This window comes from Chionomys nivalis, chromosome 4, assembly GCF_950005125.1.
Source record: "Chionomys nivalis chromosome 4, mChiNiv1.1, whole genome shotgun sequence".
NCBI classification, from domain to species: domain Eukaryota; kingdom Metazoa; phylum Chordata; class Mammalia; order Rodentia; family Cricetidae; genus Chionomys; species Chionomys nivalis.
This window is the reverse complement of record NC_080089.1, coordinates 91,567,567-91,592,664: the sequence shown is the minus strand read 5'-3', so window position 1 is coordinate 91,592,664 and position 25,098 is coordinate 91,567,567. Positions and strand designations below refer to the sequence as shown.

At 40.8% G+C, this 25,098-nt stretch overlaps 1 protein-coding gene across 1 annotated transcript in view; it reads right to left on the bottom strand.

The window, feature by feature from the left end:
- Positions 1-25,098, bottom strand: part of Slc9a9 (solute carrier family 9 member A9) — a 544,273-nt gene that overhangs the window by 355,376 nt on the left and 163,799 nt on the right. Inside the window, exon 6 of the mRNA XM_057767041.1 lies at positions 11,599-11,704. Within this exon, the coding sequence (XP_057623024.1) occupies positions 11,599-11,704 (106 nt within the window). The remainder of the gene's footprint in view (positions 1-11,598; positions 11,705-25,098) is intronic.

Here is a 25,098-nt window from a genome sequence, read left to right as displayed (position 1 = left end):
GTTTTTCCTTGGGTTTACCATCTTGTTTAGCTTCTTTAGGATCACAAATTATAGACTCAGTGGCCCCTATCCATGGCTAGAAACCAATTATGAGTGAGTACATCCCATGATCTTCTTTTTGGGTCTGGGTTACCTCACTCAGGATAGTATTTTCTATTTCCATCCATTTGCATGCAAAATTCAAGATGTCATTGTTTTTTACCGCAGAGTAGTACTCTAATGTGTATATATTCCACACTTTCTTCATCCATTCTTCCATTGAAGGACATCTTGGTTGCTTCCAGGTTCTGGCTATTACAAATAATGCTGCTATGAACATAGTTTAACAAATGCTTTTGTCATATGATAGGGCATCTCTTGGGTATATTCCCAAGAGTGGTATTGCTGGGTCCAGGGGTAGGTTGATCCCAATTTTTCTGAGAAACCGCCACACTGATTTCCAAAGTTTGTAGTCCCACCAGCAATGGATGAGGGTACCCCTTTCTCCACAACCTCTCCAGCAAAGGCTATCCTTGGTGTTTTTGATGTTAGCCATTCTGACAGGTGTAAGATGATATCTCAAAGTTGTTTTGATTTGCATTTCTCTGATCGCTAAGGAGGTTGAGCATGACCTTAAGTATCTTTTGGCCATTTGAACTTCTTCTGTTGAGAATTCTCTGTTCAGTTCAGTACCCCATTTTTTAATTGGGTTAATTATCATTTTAACGTCTAGTTTCTTGAGTTCTTTATATATTTTGGAGATCAGACCTTTGTCTGTTGCGGAGTTGGTGAAGATCTTCTCCCAGTCAGTAGGCTGCCTTTTTGTCTTAATGACAGTGTCCTTTGCTTTACAGAAGCTTCTCAGTTTCAGGAGGTCCCATTTATTCAATGTTGCCCTTAATGTCTGTGCTGCTGGGGTTATACATAGGAAGTGATCTCCTGTGCCCATATGTTGTAGGGTACTTCCCATTTTCTCTTCTATCAGGTTCAGTGTGTTCAGATTGATATTGAGGTCTTTGATCCATTTGGACTTGAGTTTTGTGCATGGTGATAGATATGGGTCTATTTTCATTCTTCTATAGGTTGACATCCAGTTGTGCCAGCACCATTTGTTGAAGATGCTTTCTTTCTTCCATTGTATACTTTTAGCTCCTTTATCGAAAATGAGGTGTTCATAGGTTTGTGGGTTAAAATCCGGGTCTTCTATACGATTCCATTGGTCGACTTCTCTGTTTTTATGCCAGTACCACACTGTTTTTCATTACTGTAGCTCTGTAATAGAGTTTGAAGTCAGGGATGGTAATGCCTCCAGAAGTTCCTTTATTGTATAAGATTGTTTTGGCTATCCTGGGTTTTTTGTTTTTCCATATACAGTTGATTATTGTCCTCTCAAGATCTGTGAAGAATTTTGATGGGACCTTGATGGGGAATGCATTGAATCTATAAATTGCCTTTGGTAGAATTGCCATTTTTACTATGTTGATCCTCCCAATCCAAGAGCAAGGGAGATCCTTCCATTTTCTGGTATCCTCTTCAATTTCTTTCTTCAATGCCTTAAAGTTCTTGTCAAATAGATCTTTCACTTCCTTGGTTAGAGTTACCCCAAGATATTTTATGCTGTTTGTGGCTATCGTGAAAGGTGATGATTCTCTTATTTCCCTCTCTGTTTCCATATCCTTTGTGTATAAGAGGGCAACTGATTTTTTGGAGTTGATCTTGTATCCTGCCACATTACTAAAGGTGTTTATCAGCTGTAGGAGTTCTTTGGTGGAGTTTTTGGGGTCGCTTATGTACACTATCATATCATCTGCAAATAATGCAAGTTTAACTTCTTCCTTTCCAATTCGAATCCCCTTTATCCCCTTATGTTGTCTTATTGCTATTGCTAAAACTTCAAGAACTATATTGAAGAGGTATGGAAAGAGTGGACAGCCTTGGCGTGTTCCTGATTTTAGTGGGATGGCTTTAAGTTTCTCTCCATTTAATTTGATGTTAGCTGTCGGCTTGCTGTAAATAGCTTTAATTATATTTAGGTATGGCCCTTGTATCCCTAATCTCTCCAAGACTTTTATCATAAAGGGATGATGAATTTTGTCAAATGCTTTTTCAGCATCTAATGAAACGATCATATGGTTTTTTTCTTTCAGTTTATTTATATGATGGATTACATTGATAGATTTACGTATGTTAAACCAGCCCTGCATCTCTGGGATGAAGCCTACTTGATCATAATGATAATTTTTCTAATGTGTTCTTGGATTCGGTTTGCCAGAATTTTGTTGAGGATTTTTGCGTCGATGTTCATGAGTGAGATTGGCCTGTAGTTCTCTTTCTTGGTTGAGTCTTTGTGTGGTTTTGGTATCAGAGTTACTGTAGCTTCATAAAAGGAATTTGGCAATGACTCTTCTGTTTCTATATTGTTAAATACATTAAGGAGTATAGGTATTAGGTCATCTTGGAAGTTCTGGTAGAATTCCACATTGAAACCATCTGGTCCTGGAATTTTTTTGGAAGGGAGGTTTTTGATAACAGCTTCTAATTCTTCGCGACTAACAGGTCTATTTAGGTTGTTCACCTGGTCCTGGTTTAACTTTGGTATATGGTATTTATCTAAAAAAGTGTCCATTTCTTTTACATTTTCCAGTTTTGTGGCATACAGGCTTTTGTAGTAAGATCTAATGATTCTCTGAATTTCCTCTGTGTCTGTGGTTATGTCCCCCTTTTCATTTCTGATCTTATTAATTTGCAAATTCTCTCTCTGCCGTTTGATTAGTTTGGATAGGGGTTTATCAATCTTGTTGATTTTCTCCAGGAACCAGCTTTTTGTTTCATTGATTCTTTCAATTGTTTTCTGTGTTTCTATTTTGTTGATTTCAGCCCTAAGTTTGATTATTTCCAGTCTTCTACTCCTCCTAGATGAGTCTGCTTCTTTTTTTTCTAGAGCTTTCAGGTGGGCTGTTAAGTCTCCAATGTGTGCTTTCTCTGTTTTCTTTAAGTGGGCACTTAGTGCTATGAACTTTCCTCTCAGGACTGCTTTCATAGTGTCCCATAGGTTTGAGTATGTTGTTTCTTTATTTTCATTGAATTCAAGGAAGACTTTAATTTCTTTCTTTATTTCTTCCTTAATCCAGGTATGGTTCAGTAGTTGACTGTTTAGTTTCCATGAGTTTGTAGGCTTTCTGGGGGTAGCATTGTTGCTGAATTCTAGCTTTAATCCATGGTGATCTGATAAGATACAGGTGGTTACTAATATTTTTTTGTAACTGTGGATGTTTGCTTTGTTACCAAGTATGTGGTCAATTTTCAAGAAGGTTCCATGAGCTGCAGAGAAGAAGGTATATTCTTTCCTATTTCGGTGGAATATTCTATAGATGTCTGTTAAGTCCATTTGATTCATTACCTCCATTAATTCTCTTATTTCTCTGTTAGGTTTCTGTCTAATTGACCTGTCCATTGGTGAGAGAGGAGTGTTAAAGACTCCTACTATTAATGTGTGCGGTTTGATGGCTGCCTTAAGTTTTAGCAATGTTTCTTTTACGTACGTGTGTGCTTTTATTTTAGGGGCATAGATATTCAGGATTGAGACTTCATCCTGATGAATTGTTCCTGTTATGAGTAGAAAATGTCCCTCTCCATCTCTTCTGATTGATTTAAGTTTGAAGTCAACTTTGTTAGAAATTAGTATGGCCACACCTGCTTGTTTCTTAGGTCCATTTACTTGATAAGCCTTATCCCAACCCTTTACTCTGAGTAGGTGCCTGTCTTTGTGGTTGAGGTATGTTTCTTGTAAACAGCAGAATGTTGGATCCTGTTTTCGTATTCAATCTCTTAGTCTGTACCTTTTTATAGGTGAGTTGAGTCCATTGACATTAAGTGATATTAATGACCAGTGGTTGTTAACTCCGGTCACTTTTTTAGTAGTAGATTTTGTGTGTTTCCCTTCTTTGAGTTGCGCTGGTGAAGGGTCTCTAGATATCTGAGTTATTGTGGTCATTGTTGGACTCCTTGGTTAGTGATTTTCCTTCTATTACTTTCTGTAAGGCTGGATTTGTGGCTACGTATTGTTTTTATCCTGGAAAATTTTGTATTCTCCATTTATAGTGAACGAAAGCTTGGCTGGGTATAGTAGTCTGGGCTTGTATCCATGGTCTCTTAGTTTCTTCAGTACATCTATCGAGGACCTTCTGGCTTTCATGGTTTCCATAGAGAAGTCAGGTGTAAGTCTTATAAGTTTACCTTTATAAGTAACTTGGCCTTTTTTCCTTTGCAGCTCTTAATATTCTTTCTTTATTCTGTATGCTTTGTGTTTTGATTATTATATGGTGAGGGGATGTTTTTTTTTTGATCCAGCCTATTTGGTGTTCTATATGCTTCTTGAACCTTCATAGGTATATCTTTCTTTAGGTTGGGAAAGTTTTCTTCTATAATTTTATTAAATATATTTTCTGGACCATTGAGCTGCACTTCTTCTCCTTCTTCTACTCCTATTATTCTTAGGTTTGATCTTTTTATTGTGTCCCATATTTCCTGAATGTTTTGTGATGAGAGTTTGTTGGCCTTGCTGTTTTCTTTGATCAGCGTGTTTATTTTCTCTATGGTATCTTCAGAATCTGAGATTCTTTCTTCTATCTCTTGTATTCTGTTGGTTATGCTTGTTTCTGTAGTCTCTATTGGTTTACCTAGATTTTCCATGTACAGCCGGCATTCTGTTTGTGTTTTCTTCTTTGCCTCCAGTTCAGTTTTCAAGTCTTGAACTGTTTCCATTATCTGTTTGATTGTTTTTCCTTGGTTTCCTAGGGTATCATTCACTGATTTACTCAATGCTTCAAACTTTCTGTTATACTTCTCATCCATTTCTATAAGGGCATTTTTTACATGCTGTTTAAGGGCGTCAATCACTTTCATGAAGTCAATTTTTTCTACTTCTTCATGATTAAGGTGTTCATGTCCTCCTGTTGTGAGGACGCTGGGTTCTTGTGGTTTCATATTGTTTTTCAGATTGTTGGGTGAATTCTTGCATTGGTGCCTGCCCATCTCTTCCTCCGAATGCTCTCCTATGGATCTTCTTTTACAGGATCAGGTCTCCTTGCCTATTGATGTACCTTCCCAGTGATGGCACTCCCCAGTGATGGCTTCCTGGTGCTCCAGTGATGTCTCTCCTGGTGCCAATATCAGATCTCCGTGCCCAATGATGGCTCTCCTGGTGCTGAGATTAGCTCTCCGTGTTGGTTGGGTAGTTCATAAACAAAGCGCCTACCTTGCTTGGTGCAAGCAGGCCAGAGTAACAAAGGGACTCTTGCCCACCTGCTTGCCCTGAGGATTCGCCCCCAGCGCCCAGACAGGCTGAGCAGGGTGGTGTTATGTGCCCAAAGAGGGAAGGCGGCAGAAGGAAGAAGGGTTCTGGATGCAAGTTGGGTGGGATAGGAAGAGAGAGGCAGTATCAGGGAGTAGAGTCCCTGCAGGGAGCCCAGGAAGTATGGGGGGGATGAGGAACTTCTGAGTTCCCTGTCCCGGGCTGCTGCCGTGGGTCACAAACTCACCCCAGTGATGGCTCTCCTGGTGCCCTGGCAATGGGTTTTTGATCCCACTGCACGTACTGGCTTTGTGGGAGCCTAGGCAGTTTGGATGCTCACCTTACTAGACCGGGATAGAGGTGGGTGGTCCTTGGACTTCCCACAGGGCAGGGAACCCTGATTGCTCTTCGGGCTGATGAGGGAGGGGGACTTGATTGGGGGAGGGTGAGGGAAATGGGAGGTGGTGGTGGGGAGGAGGCAGAAATCTTTAATAAATAAAATAATTAATTTAAAAAAAGAATATTAAATAAAGAAATTGAAGAAGATGCCAGAAAGTGGAAAGATCTCCCATGCTCTTGGGTAGGTAGAATTAACATTGTAAAAATGGCAATCTTACCAAAAGCAATCTAGAGATCCCAGCAAAATTCTTCTTAGACCTTGAAAGAACAGTACTCAGCTTCATATGGACAAGCAAAAAACCCAGAACAGCCAATACTGTACAATAAAAGATCTTCTGGAGGCATCACAATCTCTGACTTCAAACTCTACTACCGAGCTACAGTACTGAAAACAGCCTGGTATTGGCATAAAAACAGACAGGAGAACCAATGGAACCAAATCAAAGACCTGGATATTAATCCACACATCTTTGAACACCTGATTTTTGACAAAGAAGCAAAAAATATCAAATGGAAAAAAGAAAGCATATTTAACAAATGGTGCTGGTATAACTGGAAATCAACATGCAGAAAAATGAAAATAGACCCATATCTATCACCATGAACAAAACTCAAGTCCAAATGGATCAAAGACCTCAAAGTAAAGCCAGCCACACTGAACCTCATAGAAGAGAAAGTGGGAAGTACACTTGAACACATTGGCACAGGAGACCACTCCCTAAATATAAACCCAGTATCACAGACACTGAGAGAAACAATTAATAAAGGGGACCCTTTGGAAGTGAAAAGATTTTGTAAAGCAAAGGACATGGTCAACAAGACAAAATGACAGCCTACAGAATGGGAAAAGATCTTCACTAACTCCACATCAGACAGAGGTCTGATCTCCAAAATATACAAAGAACCCAAGAAATTGGTCATCAAAAGAACAAATAATCCAATAAAAAAATGGAGTACAGACCTAAACAGAGAACCCTCAACAGAGGAATCAAAAAAGCTGAAAGAAATTTAAGGAAATGCTCAACATATTTAGTCATCAGAGAAATGCAAATCAAAACAACTCTGAGATTCCATCTTACACCTGTAAGGATGGCCAAGATCAAAAACACTGATGACAACTTATGCTGGATAGGTTGTGGGGTAAAGGGAACCCTCCTCCATTGCTAGAATGCAAGCTGGTACAGCCCCTTTTGATGTTGGTATGGTGATTTCTCATAAAATTAGGAAACTACCTTCCTCAAGACCCAGTAATACCACTTTTGGGTATATATCCAAAGGATGCTCAATCGTGCCACAAAGACATGTGCTCAACTATGTTCATAGCAGCATTGTTTGTCATAGCTAGAATTTGGAAACAACCTAAATGCCCCTCAACTGAAGAACGGATAAGGAAAATATGGTACATTTACACAATGGAGTACTATATAGCAGAAAAAAATGACATCTTGAATTTGCAGGAAAATGGATGGAGTTAGAAAATATCTTATTTTCTTGATCTCTATTAAACACTGCCTTTTTTTTTCTTATTACTTTCGTTAACTTTTTTTTTTTTTTAAATTTGGCTCCTACCCCCCATGAAAACCTTGAGGTACATCGTTAAGTTATTTATTTGAGATGTCTTATGTGTGTGGGTTTTTTTTTTATTAAACAAAATATGGTTTTAAATGTTTTGCTTGAGTTTTCATGCTTTATTTGTTCATATCTTCCCAGGGAAAGAGTCTATACAATAAGTACTTCACAACCTTAATATATGTCAACTTTTGCTTCTTGATTTGTCAACGTTAGCCAACATGTCTTACTTACATATGACATTTCTCATGGGGGAACTCATATGTAAAGATGGTTATCCCTTATATTCTTTGGATGATAAAATTTCATATTTATGAGGGACTACTTCATTAGAAGCAGGTCAGTCAAATGAAAACAGAAAGTTTTATAGGTAGAGTAATAGATATTGATATGAATGATAACATAAATAGAAAATATTTTTATCACATAGTCTTCCTAGACTACAGAGATTTTTCAACTGTATTGTTTTATTAATTGCTCAGAATAACTTTGTAATGTATACTAAACAACTACTCTTAGAATTTGTGGGTAAGCAAACACAGATGACTATGGGCATATAAAACCACAATTCTGGTATGCTAACTTTTGCTATGTTTCTATCCGGTATTTACTTTTTCTCATTCATGGAAATTTTAGTAGGACAATAGTTTTGCTTTCCCCATCTCAGCTCATTTGGTGTCAAGTGATGTCCCTTACAGCCCTAATCTCCTTGCACACTGCTTAGTTGGGTGAGTAATGCAGGGTCTCCCTGACTTCAGTGAGCAGCCCTAGGCTGGGAATGACAAGGCAATGGCTCTTGCTCTGTACTGAAGAATGTAGCAGTTGCCTCCTAACCAAAAGAGGAAACTTAGCTTGAAGGAGTGAGGGGGCAGAGTTCTGTTCACTTCACAGGGCCCTTTACTGAGCTGTTTCTATGGCTGCTGCTCACTTACATCTGCTCACAGTCTGTTTGCTTACAATGGTAGAGCTGGTTCTGTGAAAACTGTACTGATTGCACAGTTAATTAATGGGGATCCTGACACCAGATCTGACTTCTAATTGTGGCTTCTTTTGACTCTGCCATGCTGCCTCTGAAATTAATGTCTTTGTTTAGGACTCAAGCACGTAAACCCTCTGTAGATCTCTTTGCTCTGTCTTTTGCCTCCTTTCAAAGTCTATTTAACAACTTTTAGAAAGGCAAATCCATCATATAAAATTCATTCATTTTGAGCCAGTATGCACTCATTTGGAAAGGATATTCCAATACACTAGCAATCACAATATGGATCAGAGATACGCTAATTTCAGAACTTTTGTGTTAATTAAAATTACTTTTATTTCAGGACAAAGAATTGCTGGATCATTTTAAATCATAGAAACATAATACAGCACTCATCACTCTGTGCTATGTAGGAGAGAAGGGAAAATCAAATTCAATTATAAATCAATTCTCTGAAACTGAGAGGATATTTAACCTAAGAAACAGTATTAATTATAATATTTTCCTTCATAGACTATCGAAGAAAAGCATCTTTAATCAAAAATGTCACTAAATACTAGAGCAAACTATTGTTAGAATATTAACAATTAAAAATGCACAGTATTAAAATTGAATGGAATGAATTGTCCTTAAATAAAATTTTATGGCCGATGAAGGGAAGGTTAATGGGAACATGTTTCTAAAGGCTTTAGACACCCCGTCAAAGGCCAATAGTTACCAATGATTTGGGTTTAATATGGCCATCTCTATGAAACCATAGTTTGCAAAAGCCAGAGGAACTAGAATGCCTACTCTGAGTTAATGTCTTCTGGACACGACAGGGAACCTGCTCCTAGGAAATCTCAATATGGTTGCTTAAACAGGACCTGCATAATGAGAAAATCAACTGATATCCCAACATGGATGAGGGATATTTCCCAAGGCCCTCCTCCTAGATAAAAAACTATAGGCAATCAGTGGATGACAAGAGAGGGAACATCAATTTTCTCCAGGGAAAGTAACACTAAACTGATTAAGTAGGTTCTATATAAATGTATATAACACACAAACACATACATACATACATATACATATGTAATATTAAAGATGAGGTCATGAATTGGAGAGGAAGTAGGGGGATACTGAAGGATTGGATGGAGAGAGGAAAGGATAGAAATGATGTATATATGGTATTCACTATAAAATTCTCCAAAATGTTTTTAATAAGAAATGAGTGAACAAGTAAAAAAAACACATGGAAAATAATATAAGGGGAGAAAAGGTGAGCCATAGGAAATGCCAGTGGACAGAGAAGCTAGAGCTAGGCCATCTCACACACACACACACACACACACACACACACACAGGCTGAGAGTCAGACAAACTCACGGCAGAGACCCTGGAGGTCCTCCCGTGTGGACTTTGGACGATATCTCCTCAGATATACTTTTATTTTAATAGCAACTCCCTGGGTTGACACTGCATAGTGTGAAAATAGACAAGCTGAGGACTGCAGGATGTCAGCTAGAACGTCTGCTGCCTCCTGCCCAGAAAGAAAGACACCTTGTCAAGATCCATGTATCAGGAATGCTTCGTTACTGTGACCAAAACACCTAAAAGAAACAGCTTGGATATAAAAAGATAAATCTTATATGGTTTCAGAGAGCCTCCTCTGGGGCTGCTTGTACCCATGTGTTTGTACTGAACATCATGGCAGTCGGGGCATGTAGTAACTGCTCCTGGCATACAGGAAGTGTCTGTATGTGGGAGAACAGGAAGGGGTCAAGATCTATGCCATCAAGGACCAGACTCCAGGTATCTACCTCCTCCATCTGTATTCTACCTCCAGAGGTTTCCAGACTCTCCTTCAAAGTACCACAAGCTGAGGAGCAACCCTCCAATACATTCTTTATGCCTGGGGGTCAGGGGCAGACATCCACTTTATGATTAAAATTTATTTAGACACACGTAGTTGGGTTAGGGAGGCTTAAATGGACTTGAGATGAAAAAGAAACAGTTTCTAGTACTCTGGGCTTATACTCAACACGGCAACATTCATACCCAAGTCCTCATTTTTAATGGGAGCCACTGTGAGTGGCAGTGCTGGGCAGAGGCCAAGCCTACCTTGGATAGAGCTATGAGGGTTGCCCAGCTCCTTTGTGCTTTAGTGGTTTTGCTTGGCTTGGCCTTTTACTATTTGGCGGCTCAGAAAGTAAAAATGAGGGACTCAGCAGATTTTCAATTTTTTTCTTCAAATATTCCTTTAATGTTAGTATTTCTGGGACAAGGATTCTTGGTGTCCTAATTAATTGTTCTTGATATTGCTTTCAAAGCATCCTTTTGCATTTGTGACTCTGCCCACGGCTTTTGCTTTTATTCATACACGCTGGTAACTATCCGTGACACAGAAGAGGTTCTGTGTGTGTCTCTGACCAGGTAGACGAGGCTGAATTCAGTGGCAGCTTCGGAGAGAGGCAGCTTTAAGAAATGTCAACTGGCAAACAAAGGAAGCTGGAAAACTAGCTGGCAGGACTGCCAGGCTCTGCCTGCTTCCCACTTCCATCCCTGAGGTCTGCCTTAAAACTCTTTTGTTACTGTACAATATATTTTCAACTGCATTTGAAGTAATTAACGCTGGGAACAGGATTCTGTTGTCACATTTAATTATCAGATAGCTACTTTCCTTGGGGATATCTGACAGTTGCCCAAAGCGCTGGTCTTAATCTAAAACCACAGCGAGACCCCGGACACACTGAAAGCTGCCAGAGTGGCATTTATTAAATATAAATGTCTACATGTCTAAAGAGGAGCTGGACAAAGCGTGCTGGGCTTCTTGAGAAGAAGCCCCTAGGTATAAAAGGAAGTCGCACCTGCATTCAGCTGAGGTAGCTTCCAGGTCACATGGGTGTGGGAAGAGTTAGCGACCTAAGCACGCCTTAAAGCCCGGAATCTGCATGGAGAAGGTAAAGGGTTGTGATCCTGAGTTCTAGGACCCCATCTGCCAAAAGCTAAATTCAAGAGCTTCTGTCAGTCTGCTCACTGGAAAGCAACCAGTGGGAGGAACATACTAAGTGGCAATGATTTGAAATGAGAAAGCTCATTTCCATGCATCTTAGGAACCTTCAGTGAATCAACGAAATATATGCACCGAGAAAAAAATCTGCTACCCTCTGGGCAGTATCTCATAATAAGCTTGCAATGTGAAAGCCATTAACAGTATTAGATATTAGGTGCCTAATGAATTGTGCCCATTATTGGAGATCTTCTGTGATAACAATTCCTTAAAAGCTACAAAGTGTCTGCATCTTTCTGTCAAAGAGGGAAGAGTCTATTAAAGACATCAGGAATTACCTCCACGAGGAACCATGGTTAAAGGAATGAGGCAAGAGCTGGTACTTACTATGTGAGGACTATGGCCACCGCATCGTTCAGTACACTCTCCCCAAACAGCAATGTGTACAGGTCGGGGTCCACGTGTAGCTCATGGAAAATGGCCAACACTGTCACTAGGAAGACACACATAAAGGTGACAAGTTGGTTAGGGCACAGCCATGAGATTGCCTTTGGTGTGATCCCTTTTAAGTAGTGATCTTCTCAAACGTACCCTCCATACCAACATGAGATCTTCATTCAAAAAAAAAAAAATAGATTGTCATTGCTCTGCCCTCAGGGAAGAAGTCTTATCTATACCACACTTACCTTCCAGTGATGCCTCTCTGCACACCTGGCCCACCCTTTGCTGCCCCCCTCAAGTCACACTGAATTTGCTGCAACTTTCTAAACATACTGAACTTTTTAAAACTATTTTTTTTGCATTTGACTCCTCCTAAAAGGGCAGGAATTCCTTTGGCATTGACTTCCACCATTCCTTCATTCCTTATATGTGCCTCACAATTCTCTCTCTCTCACACACACACATGTACACACACACACAAGTGGGAAAGGAGGATACACACACTTATGGGGGGCCATACACATATACTATTGCTTCCAAAGATCCTTTTATTCATTCTTTAAGAGTTTTAAAAGCAACTCCACCTCAATCCCTGATCCCCTCAGTTTTGAGTGGGTTCATTCCTTTAAGATCCTAGCATTTGGATCAAATCACAGACTCATAGAAAGGACTGGGATCCTTGGTAGTAGGATCCAATTTGCAACCCTTGTATTAATTTAGCCAGTCTGGCTAGCATGTAGTAGTTATCTGATGCACGCATGAAGGAATGGAGAAATGAGTATTGTTACAGTGTTCTATTACTGTGAAGGGAGAGGCAACCAGGTCCTGGCTCTCATTTGCTCCTAGAAGCATATTCAGCCATAAAAATAAACGTGGTGTTCTCCAGGGCTGAACTTGCTCAGTTACTACATGCTGTTTAGATCTTAGCCCTTTGTAAATCAATCAGGGCAGCAGACACCACTCACTGATTATTTGTGCTCCTCAAAAGTACCTGGTGTCTCAATATTCAAAAAAGTTATGCAAAGTGTGAGCAGTACTCATTAGGAAAATGACCCACTGAACTGATTGCCAAGAGGGAAAGAGAGTGGTACAAAATGATACTGATCGTAAAGTTTTTAAGGCAGAATGGGTATTTTCAGTTCTTTTCTTTCCTCTCCTATTTCATGAAGTGTGAGGCAAATAGAGTGCTTGGGGGGCAGGGCAGGGCAGGGCAGTGAGTTAAGTGTGCAGGTTTTGCAAGTCATCAAGAAATTTGGAAGTTGTCCTGTCTGCTATAGTAGGAAACAACTGAAGGTCTTTAGTAAGAGGGTTGACACATTCTGGTTTGCACTTAGACGTGAAGCTCAGATATCAATGCAGAAGCAGAATAGAGAGAGGGTTCCAGGCATGCCCAGCAATTCCAGTAAAAGATCCAAGACAGGGAGAGGTATGAAATCAGGTTCTAAGTTTTTACACACACACACACACACACACACACACACACACACACACACACACACACTGCTAGTCCTGCACATCAGTGAAGGTACACCTAGGCCAGTGACCACAGTTCTTATACACAATTTATTGGTTCTCATATTCCCATCCCGCAGGACTCTGCTGCAATCTAGCATGCTGTTAGCGAGTGGATAAGCAAGAGAGAGTATTGTAAGGGCAGAGTAGTTTAAAATAAAGTATTACATACTTGAAAATTGCTGGAGAGTAGATTTTAAGCGTTTTTTTTTTTTTTGCTACAGAGAGCAAAAGGATTGATCAGCATGTGAAGGGATGCACATGCTCACTGGCACAATCAGCCTTCCTGCCGTTCATGGGCATCAACCATACCACACACCATAAACACAGATGAATTTTATCTGTTAATTAAACCATTTTATCTTTTCTTTAATGCTTTAATGTTGTTGTTTAGAGAAACTACCATAAGAATATAACGACAAAACAAATGAAGACAGAAAGAGAGAAGGTGGTCATGGATTAGAATGGAGACAGGTCCTGATTTCCTTTTAAAAACCAAGGATAGAATCAATTTCACTATTCCAGCTGAGAGGGCCCTATTAATCACACCAGGCAAATAACAGGTCTCCCCTCAGTTCCTGAGTAGCTTCGAACACTTGCTATAATCAGCAGCCTCTGCAGGTGGAGATGGGAGGGGCAGCATGTGTTTTTCTTTGCGATTGCTTTCTCCATCTTAGGTTCAGCCAGGAGCCTGAACCTCACCAAAGCGATGAGGTTTCTACTGAGGCTTTTGTTAACACCATTCTCCTTTTCCTGGGATCTTGTGGAATAAAATACAAGCTATTCCTTAGCAGAAAATTCTTGCACTGCAGCTCACGTGCTAACTTCAGCTTCTGGCTGCACTTGTTTCTGAGCTCTGAAGATAGCATGTGGCCCATCTCTACTCTTGGGGAGGTTTTCCAGGTTCATATGTGGCATAGGGTTTGGTTTCCTATCCCCAAGTTCCTGCTCATTGGTATCCACTCTGTTCTATGAGACTGATTCTGCACTTTCCCAAAGAGAGCACGAGGTTATTTTGAGGAAAGTCTTTTAACTATATATCCACAAAACTGATCTGGCATCCACACTATTCCTTCTGAACAAAGAACTGAGCTCTGCTTCATAAACAATATCCCACACAAAAGGGAAAGCTATTACTTGGCGCATTCCTATCTACCCCATGAAGAACTGGAACAGCTGCAGAATAAAGTCAGCCAGTGTGTCCTAGAGGAGGGATTGTTTTGTCAGGACAGAAAATGAGTTGAATAGGTGAGTCAGGAAATTAGCCACCCACTCTGCTAGTGAGCTGGGAACTTCTAAAAGAACTCATTTAGTTGGTTCACAGACAGTGCTCAGTTTCACAGAGTGTCCTACATGCTCAGCTGCGCAGTCCTACTGTAACTCACAGCAGCTCTTCTTAGATCTTGCTGAGTTAGGGAGACCAGTCCTAACCCAAGGCTAGCTTAAAACTCAGAACTTATTTCAGATGAGTCTTTGTGACCTCAAGAGAACATTCTAGATAGCACATGTAAGGCACATGTATAGGAAGAAGAGGGGGCACAATTAGATTTTCCAAACTCACAGTTTTATTAAAGGATCTGGTCATTTTGGCCTGTATCACACTACTGTTCCTCTTCCTCCTCATGGCTGCCACTGCAGAGTCACTCATTCTTCTCTTACACTTTCTAAGGCCAGATTTTTATTTCTTTATTCTTAATTTTATGTATCTGAATATTTTGCCTATAAGTATGTACATGTACCACATGAGTGCCTGGTTCCTGGGGGGCCAGAGGAAAGTGTCAGATCTCCTGGGACTAGAGTTATAGATGGTTGTGAGCCACCATGTATGTGCTAGGAATGAAAATCCAGGTCTTCTGCAAGAACAACAAATGATCTTAACTGCTGGGTTATCTCTGCAGCCCTAAGAGCTGATCTTTTAGCTACAGAAAAGTCAACTTTGCTTCTCAAGTTGGTAATAGGGGATATAATTGCCTATGACCTTATTTCCACTCAGTACAGGCAAGTACTTTCATCTAGGTCACTGGGAGAGAGTGAAATCTGCCACTGACACATGCCACTGAACCATGGGAGAGTTTTGGGAAAGTTGTTTGAGCAGCCAAGAGTGTAGGACTGCCACAGGATGAGTGGCAAGACAGTGGTGCCACTATATCTCTGAGAAGTTGGTGAGATGGGATAGAAATCAAGACCACATCTTTAGAAGGCAGAGCTGAGTAGAGTTTTCTACTAGCTATCCAGTGTTATAGATTGAGTAGAATAAGCCAGAGGATAGAGAAGTGGAACACAGAGAACAGAATAAAAGGAACTACCAGAGCAGGGTCTGTTGGCAGAAGCTGTTAGTTCATTTCCAGTTGTCCTGACCCGAAATAATCACACAGAAACTATATTATTTGCAATAATACTGTTTGGCCAATCACTTAATCGTATTGCTTGCTAGCTTGCTCTTATATCTTTGGTTAACCCATTTCTATTATTTCATATTTTACCACTAGGATCGTGGCCTCCAGGCAAGGTTCTAGCTGACAGCTCACATCTTTCCTCTTTGATGCTACATGGCATCTGTCTGGAGACTCCATCTTCTTTCTCCCAGCATTCAGTTTAGTTTTCTTTACCTAGCTCTATTCTTTTGCCCTATGATTGGCCAAGGCAGTTTCTTTATTCATTAACCAATGAAAGCAACACATAGACAGAAGGACCTCCCACACCAAGGGGTCTGTCTGAAAAAGACAGAAGACAATTGATGGCAACAGGGAAGTTATATGTTTCTTAGTAACACAAGATCATCTGCTGATAGCTTGGCATCAATGCATGAATTGGGCCCTGGAGACTGGAAATGCTTGGATATCTCCAGAAGGCTGAGCTCAAGGTTCACAACCAACTATCAGAATCAAACCAATTTTCAATCAAAAAGAAATCCAAACACTGAAATACTAAAGTATTTTTATTAATCTCATCATACTGGAGCTCCAACTAGAACTCAACCAGAAAAATAAGAAAACATTCTTAGGGCAAAAAATAAAGATAATGACTGTTTAAGCCATCAGAATGCCAATGTGCTAACAGCTAAATGATGCTTTGTGTATTTTTAACTGCCCGTCTGAAAACGGTCACTTTCTGGAAGATCTCTCAGTGACTCTGAAGTCTTTGGAGTGATTTAGTGACAGTTCGTGCCTTAGAACCTTTGTGAGTAGCTCTCTGGCCCATATTTTCTTGATGTTTTACAAGGAATTTAAATATCAAATGGTATTTCAATGTGCCAGTACTCAGCAACCTAGCACAAGATCTGCGCAGGTTGAGAGACAACAAGACACAATAGTTTCCTCCCTTGTCATTCCAGGTCATTATTCAGCCTTGTCAAACGCTGGCTCTCCTTGGAGTACTCGCTGTTGCTTTCCGTGCAAATCAGTATGTATGACACTTGTCCATGACACATGGAGAATCAGAAATGTCTAAGGCTCCCGCAGCTGAAGCCTTGCTTGTCCTGACAGGTGTTATGCATCTATATATAAATGAGGGAGCATTCTTCTCTTTTTCTAAGTGAACACCATGAACTTATTCTTTCCTACAAATAGCAAGCATTTATAGGGGAGTTTCTAAAACTGTTATTGCTTTGTGGGAATAGTCTGGAATATTGGAATTATTTTGAGTCTAGATCCTCCCTCTCCATGCGCTTGACTATAAAATCAATTCATGGATGGGTTTTGCCAGTGGGGTTCCGTCAGTCATAATAATAGAACTATAACAGAAATCCTACCCTTTTGAACTAGGTCAAAGAATGATGCCATGTCTGGAAAACCCATCATTGGATGCTGCTTTGTAGGGTCATTCTAAATTGCACATTCCACAGAGCATCACAAATTACTTAGCCCTAAAACATGGCAATTTTATTTGACCTTCACGGTGATACATGCTTTAGGTATTGAGTTAGTGTGATAAAGATGTTATACGGTAGCACCCTGGTGCAGCCCTTCCAGCCAGGTCTCCTTAGAAACAAGCTCTAATGGCCAGGGTGATGACTTCAAAGGAGAGTTCAGGTATCCTTGGAGTCTCTTGAATTACAGCCGGGAAGATCTTCAAGGTCAGAACTATCTTCACAATAACAGGGAAGTGTCATTGGCATTTTTTTATTCTTACTTTTTGTTCATATGCAGTACAGTTTTCAAAAGGCCATAGGATAGTATTAATGCAGCATATTGCATTCAGGGGCAGATGCAAGCATTCTCTGTCTTTTATTGCTTATCTCTCACACTGAAGAACTTTGCAAAAATATAAAGCAAAGCTGTCTTTTTTCAACATATTTTTTGTTTCTCTTGGAAAAGAAATGTATCTTTCATAAGATATGTTATTTACAGTCACATGTAAATTATTTATATTTTAAACTAATCAATAGAATGACATTTTGAGATTTGTATTAATTTCTAATGGGATAAATGATAATAGGTACATCAATAGAAACTCTTTGAGGTCCTTCTTCATTTTAGTGAGCTGTGAAAGATCATGTTATAAAATGTCTGTGAATGACTGTCCTAAGACAGGTGAGCATATAATGCCCTATTTCCTAGGCACTACAACACCAGGTGAGGAAATAGAGCCTCTGTTAGTTTCTGGGAGCTCAGTTCGCATGTTGGATCCACACCCAGAAAGGCTCCCCGTGTCACAACATCTTTTGCCGTGCAGCAACCACTGACTCTGAGAGTACATGCAGAAGATTTACAGAAATTCTCCAGTGAGGAGATGGTCGTCTTTTTACATTAACCCCGGGAGCCTATTTTTAAAGTAATTCCATCACTGGTATCTGTATTTGCTTAAGCCAGTCTTTCGAAAGGAAAATATTGGGGAGTTGTTTCTTTAAAGGAAGGGTGTGCTGAGAAGGCACAGACAATCATAATCCTGTCCTTGAATTCATGGCTGCATGGTGTTTGAAAATAATTGATTTCACCTTTTGCTCAAAACCCACAAGTACAGCCCCTACTGGTCTCTGGGAGTAGAAAACAGTAACCAGAAGGTCACGAGCTTTGGAAATGAGAAAATCAAATGCTAACATATAAATGCTGCAAAGAGATATATTTAATAATCAACCCAGGCAGGGACTAGTTCCTAGGTCTTGTTTCTGGGAGTGTATGGATTGAAATCTGCTTGGCACATCAGCTAGTGCCTTGAAATTTTTCCCAAAGGTATCTACAGCAAGAATATTCTAAATTTAACGTTAGCAGAGAACATAAACATTTAACAAAGACCCAATTTTCTCACCAATGGGGTTTAATGAGCCATGTTGGAATTTAATGGGGATCTGTGCAGAATGCCCGCTATCCAAGTGAAGACGACTCACCCTGCCACACAAGCGTTCTCCAACCAGAATGATGCTTAAGCACTTTGCCGTCGTAACGCTGAAAATGTCAGGCAAATGTTTACCTACAAATCATACAATACATTCAGAGCAAAGCCCAGTGGCTGAAAAGAGCAGCCAAAGCTGGCAATGGGTCGCTTAAAAAAGCTCATCACCTGGAAGTAAACACAATTCTGTGGTTCATTACCTAGACCAGTTGTAAGGGATGCGAGAAGTCAAGACAGTTGTGTTAGTCACGATCGTGGCTGACACAGAATAGGAGTGTTTCACAAATTTTCTTACTATAAAAAGATACAAAACAGTTATCGTGTACCATAATTTGCCAACCTCTAGATAAAGACCCAGAGGAATGTTACATAATAGTTCCAAAATAGAGAAAGTATCCAAGGACAAACAAGTATAACACTGGCGTGTGAGAGAGAACGGGTAAAGCAGACTTGAATGGTGGGGTCATCAGGGACTAAGGACATTTCTCAGTGGTAGAGAGCTTGCCTAGCCTGAAATTGAACCCCAACATTGCAAAGGGCAGGGTTATGCCATGTAGTCATCCTGACCGAGAATCTGAACAGTGCTCCCTTCCCAAATCTGTCAGCGAACTAAATCACACCTGGAATGTGTGAATATATGTTATTACGTGGCTACAAGGGCTCTGAAATGTATATAAGGCAGATGACCTTTAAAAGACACATCATCTTAGACCATCCAAAGCAATGGCCAGTCTTAGTTACTTTAGTTACATGAGTCCTTAAGGGTGAAACCTTGTGTCCTTTACTCAAACATGTGCTGCTTACATACTTCTGGGTGTGGGGCCATCACTGAAGCATGGTCAGTCTACCAGAGACTACACCCTTAAAGAAACTTTTCTTCTTCCCTCAGAAGCCATCATTGTTTACAGTTATCCAGTCAGGGGTAGAGGCTGGTGAACCCCTCCCTTCACTGTACTAGAATGTTGACGGTTGTAGAGACTGGTGAACCCCTCCTGTCAGTATACTAGAATATTGACAGGTTGTTGCTTATCTAGGTTTTTTGCAGGCAACCACAGCTTCTGTGAGTTCCTGAGTGCAGCAGTTCTGTCCTGCCCAGAAGACACTGTTGGCTTCCACTCCGTTCTGACCACTGGCTCTTACAATCTTTCCGATTCCTTCTTCTGCAGTTGTCCCTGAGCCTTGAGACTCGGACTGGAGAGTATGCTATATATGATCCTCTTGTGGCTGAGCACTTCACTGACATTTGGTCTATGCACTTTGACTAGTTGTGCATTGCTATAGTGACCACTACCCTCATCAAAGAAAATCCTTTGACGAGGCCTGAAAGATGTGGTAATCTATGTGGAGAGAAACCAGCATAGAGGGATGTTTGATACTGTGTCCCTTCAGCAGAATAATAGTAGGTTCACCCCTGGGGACAAAAACTCCCCAGCTATGTGTTCTTTGCCAGATTTATGGTACCAGATATGTGCTTTCTCCTATGGAACAGGCCTCAAATCTAATCATAAAGATGCTGGTTACCCCCATAACATTCATGCAACTATTACACTCATGGGCTTATGTTGCTATGGCAGTCATTAATTGCAGTTCATAGGATGCATAACTGGGTTATACTGCCGATGGTCTGTTTTCCTCCAACAGCCTGCATGGCACCTTCCAGTACTATGCTACTTAGCCAGAAGAGAAGCTTTCTGATCAGCGCCAAAACTTGATTTCTCTATGTCCTCTAACCAATGCATTTGGTGTCTTCAGCAATATGGTTCAAATAATGGTAGGAAATCAAGAGCAATGGTAAAAGCTTGCATTATTTACGGGGTCTTTGGGCTCCTCTGACCAACAACTCTGGAGAAGATATCCCATATTTGTTGCTGGGCTTTGAAATTTGGCAATTGTTGGTTTAGGAGAGGAGCATAATCCCCTGCATAGAGTAATTCCAGTTAAACTCTATTATATGGGTATCAATGTAGCTTGTTTTTAAAACATGTTTCCATATGCTCTCCAAACAAGTTGAGCCCTCCCCCGGTTCCTTCCTCTGTCCTTCCTTCCCATTTCTTTCACCACCTTAATGTTTCCCCCATTATTATTTCCCTATACATATCATCTTTGTTCTATTATCCACTCCCCTTCCTTAAGGTTTTTCTTCCCTGCTCCACTATTGGTCTCTTTCCAGTTTCCTGGATTCTATAGGTGCTCCAAACTGATGACACATGTCTAAAGATTCAACGCCTAGAACCATAGATAAGAGAAGTGAAGGGTGAATACAATCAAAACACATTGTATGACATTTCAAAACATTAATAATACTTTTAAAAAGGGAATGTTCCACAGATATAGTTTTGAAATTCATGATACAGAAAAGAATCTTATGAGAGGTGAGACAAGAGAAAGCAGATACTTCGGAAGACATAGATCTAAATGATGAAGACACGCTGTTTTTAGAGTGTGTGCACTAGGTGGTGTGTTCCTGCCTAAGATCCTGAGATCCCTGGGGGCTGGCCAAACCTTGAGCCTCTCTGGTGCCCTCTAGACTCTTTGACAGGGCACTGGATACTTAAGTATGTAACAAATATTCTTCTCTCAGCAACATTTATTGCTTGTAAGTAAATTCACAATTTGTGTGCAAAAATGATTGCCATTAATCATGATTCTATAAATTGTTACCAGCAAAATGGCAGAATAAAAATGAACTTCATACAACAACAACAACAATAACAAAGGATGTGTGTATGTGAAATTTGATAGGCTAACCAGAGAAAACTAACCCCAAGGGAAGTGAAAAAAGGACAAGTTGGGAACACTGTAGGTGGTAGAAGGGTTTGGTGGACCTGAGAGTGAGAGAGAGAAAGAGAGAGAGAGAGGTCTTGGACAGCCATGGGTGACTCTGTTAGTGAGCAATGGGGCCTCAGCTCTGTAGTTGTAATATCTGTATTCTGCCAGGAACTCAGATGATCTTAGAGATTCTTCTTAGGACTGCTGAAAGGAATCCAACCCACTAAAACCTTGACTCTGACCTTATGAGACTCAGAGCAAAGAACTCAATCCAGCTGAATTGGACTTTTAACCTTCAAAGGAGTGAGATAATAAATGTATGATGGCAAAGTCTGCTGGCTATGTCGTCATTTATTACATTGTTAGCACATTAACATGTCTGGGCCCCCGGACCATAAAAATTTGAACAGGATGGGTGGGCTGGCATTATACTCTTTAGAACCCGAGCTCCTAAATGGGGATATGCCCAGAATGACCCTATTCTCAGCTATTGCACAGCCTTTTCTGCCACAATAGCACTATTGACATAAAATAAACCACATACATAAAACTATATCTTAGATCATGCTTAACAAAAACAAGCTTGGGCCAAAGTAAAAGCCATGGGTTTCTGCCTACAGAGCTATGGCACTAACATTAAACACTGATGTAGTCATCTGTGAATATACCTCCTGGTGCCATCATCACACGGCATATCACTCAGTCCCTCGGAATATGATTTTATACCTCATAATGTCACCTTATTCCCCAGGTCACACTGCCATGAGGAATTGCTGCTGATACGAGTGGAGTTCAGACCAGGGTGACAGGTCAATAAACAGCCTGGGCAAGTTAGGTGTTGGGAGAATAAGTCTCAAATCACAAAGTTAGCCCCCACAGAGGAAGGAGTAAACAAGGACTACAGGAATTTTCTCTTTGGGGCATTTTGTTTCATTAATCTGAATTTTCTATAGTAATTGTCTAGCATTTTTAGGCTCAGAATGGGCAGAAAGCCATTCATAAAATTGGCCAAGCTTAAAAACATGAAATGTGGTACCCAGAGTCCCTTTCTCACAGTCATAGATGCCATGTGTGAGGCCCTAGCCCTCCTGAGCACCTTGTCTTTGCTTCCAGATTGCTGACCCCTCCATGTGAGGCATAGACTCTGGCTTCCTCCTGTCTCTCCTTTGTCTGGGGAGACTAGCCTCCTGTGGTTTTCCTTCAAGTTCTCTGACCTCTTTTCTCTTTCCTTCTGAATCTCATTGCTTTAACACAAACACTGCCCAGGAAAGCGTCCTCAGTGTCCTTCTCACCACACATTCCCCACGGGACTCTGTCTTCAGCCTTCCCCTCTCTCCAGATATAGACTCAGGCCTCCAACCACTTCTCAGGCGGTTCCACCTGCAGTGGGTCTGTGTGCCTGTCACTGGGAGAGGCTGTTTGATTAGTTCTCTACTCCCTAGGAATCAGGATCCATAAATCTGCTTTTCTTGATTCTAAGGAAAACAGTGCTACCACCTAGATGCTTTTAGTTGTTTTAAGAATAGAAGAATGGATGGATGGATGGATGGATGGATGGATGGATGGATGGATGGATAGACAAATTTTATCTGCAGTGGAAAAATCTATGGCTTTAGAGAGTACAATAATAGAAGTCAAGCCACACTTTGCCATTCAGCAGTTTACAAGGTCAGGCAAGGAGACAGAACTCCATCCCGAAGGTGTTATATTACATCAGATACTGCAGCAAGAATTAGCTTTGCTAGTCATAAAGTTTTAGCACCTTACAGTAATCTTTCTAGAAGGAAAATAATGCAAAAATAAGGAGTTCAGTTGCCAATGAATTTTCTTATGTGAAAGGAACAGCTAAGCACTGTTACCACTATTACCTCCCCCCAAATAGCACACACGCACTAAACATGGTCTTCTGGGGTACCAAGTTAGTCACTGGGACAGGAAAGATGGCTCAACACCTAACATCGCTTGTTGTTCCTGCAGAGGACTGGGTTTAGTTCTAGGTGATTCAACACCCTCTTCTGGCCTCTTCAGACGCTGTACACATATGATACACTTACATGCACGCAAGCAAAACACACATACACATCAAATAAAAATAAATACATCTTTTTATATAAAAAAAGATAGTCATTGTTGATATTGTCTGTTCAGCTATGTGTTTGTCAACGCCTTGATGTTTCCTGGCAAGCAGCGAGCCTTAATTTTGTTGGTTGGTTGAATGAATGAACTTCTCAAGGTTAATGTTTAGGTAGGAACAGTTTCTGTGCTGTGTATTCTCCAGGTGGTCCAATGCTTCTCTCTTCACTCGCTGGCCTACAGTACTTGTTTATAGACACTATCACCGTTTCTGTTCAAATAACAACAAAGCGTTTGTTATCTAGATCATCCACATAAAAGGGAAATGTCTGAAGGATTCTTAACCCGAGGACTCAAGAATTTTCTTAGATCAAGGAAAATCCCAGCCCACTACTAGTGGGTGTTTGGCTGAAGGCTTCACTCCAGCCCTTGGCATCCATAAATCCAAAGAGTCTGGAATGTTTGGGTGGAAGTGTCACCCCAGCCCCTGGCATCCATATATCTATCCTAAGAGTCTGGAATGTTCAAATGGACTCAAGCTCTCTCCCCTGGAGCTGCCTCAGTCCAGACTCTGCCCTGGAAAAAGCAGTATGACTCCTCCTCAGAGATGCTCAAGACAACTCCCACAGGGTATTTAAACTCCCCTGCAGAGAACAAACATGTGATTTTCTGGCCTTTTTTTCCCATCTACTCTCTAGGTGGCTGGAAAGCCATCCGCCAGTGTTTGTATCCATTAAATCTGGGCTTTTTCTAATTTGGTTTGATTATATCTGATTTAGATTATTACATCAGCAGAGAGGTTTATCAAGGCACAGAAACTTTTCAGTGGGTACTCGGCTACCCTACACACCTTACCCTTAAGGTAGCACCCACCCTTGTGGATGTATAAGCATTGACCTCACACATCCATGATCTTTTCTGCTTGGCTCATTTTCCCACAATTTGATCTTACTGCCTACTGTGCCCTAAAAAGATCCAGACAGTAAGGAAAAACTTCTGGATCCAGTTTGCTCCAATGTATACCATCCTCTCTAACTCATAAACGGAAGGTGTGGACTGGACACCGCCTTTCAAAGCCTCCATCCTGCAGCTCTGCCTTTGAACACTGCTGAGAATGAACTGCTTTCATTGAGCAGAGCCATTCCATTCCCAAGAGCAGCAAGCCAGAGAGGTCCATCAACCACAGCTGTTTCCCAGCTGTCTGCAGAACTGTTGAATTGCTTCAAATGTCTTTGCAGTGTGTTCTTGAAACCCCATCGTCAGGACACCTGGAGTCTTGCTGCAGCTCTGTCCAGTATCCTGAAGCATAGCTGGCCATCCTTTATTACCACCTCCAAGTCTGTTCTGTGAAGCTGATGCTCCCTTACTGGACTTGCAGCTTCTCAAGCAAGACCTCTGCGTGAGACCCTGTTGTTTATTACTATGCTGGTGTAGAGGAAGGTGGTCAGAAACCTGACTCTGGTGTCAAGCCAACCCGAGTTGGGATCCCAACTATGATGCAAATGAGCCAGTTATCCACCCAACTAAAGCTTCCGGTAAGTAAATGAAAGGAAACACTCAATCCTCAGATATTCTGGCAAATGGTTAAGAGGAATCATTTCTGCAAAGAGCTTAGTGTACTGAAAGTGGACAAACATCGTGACTACCATTACTATTATTGTTGGTGCCAGTGTTGAAACAAGTGATAATCTCTGCTTGTTTGTTTCCCTTCTGACATAAGATGGCTTAAGGAGAGGAAGAGATATCAAGTAGAGAAAGGGT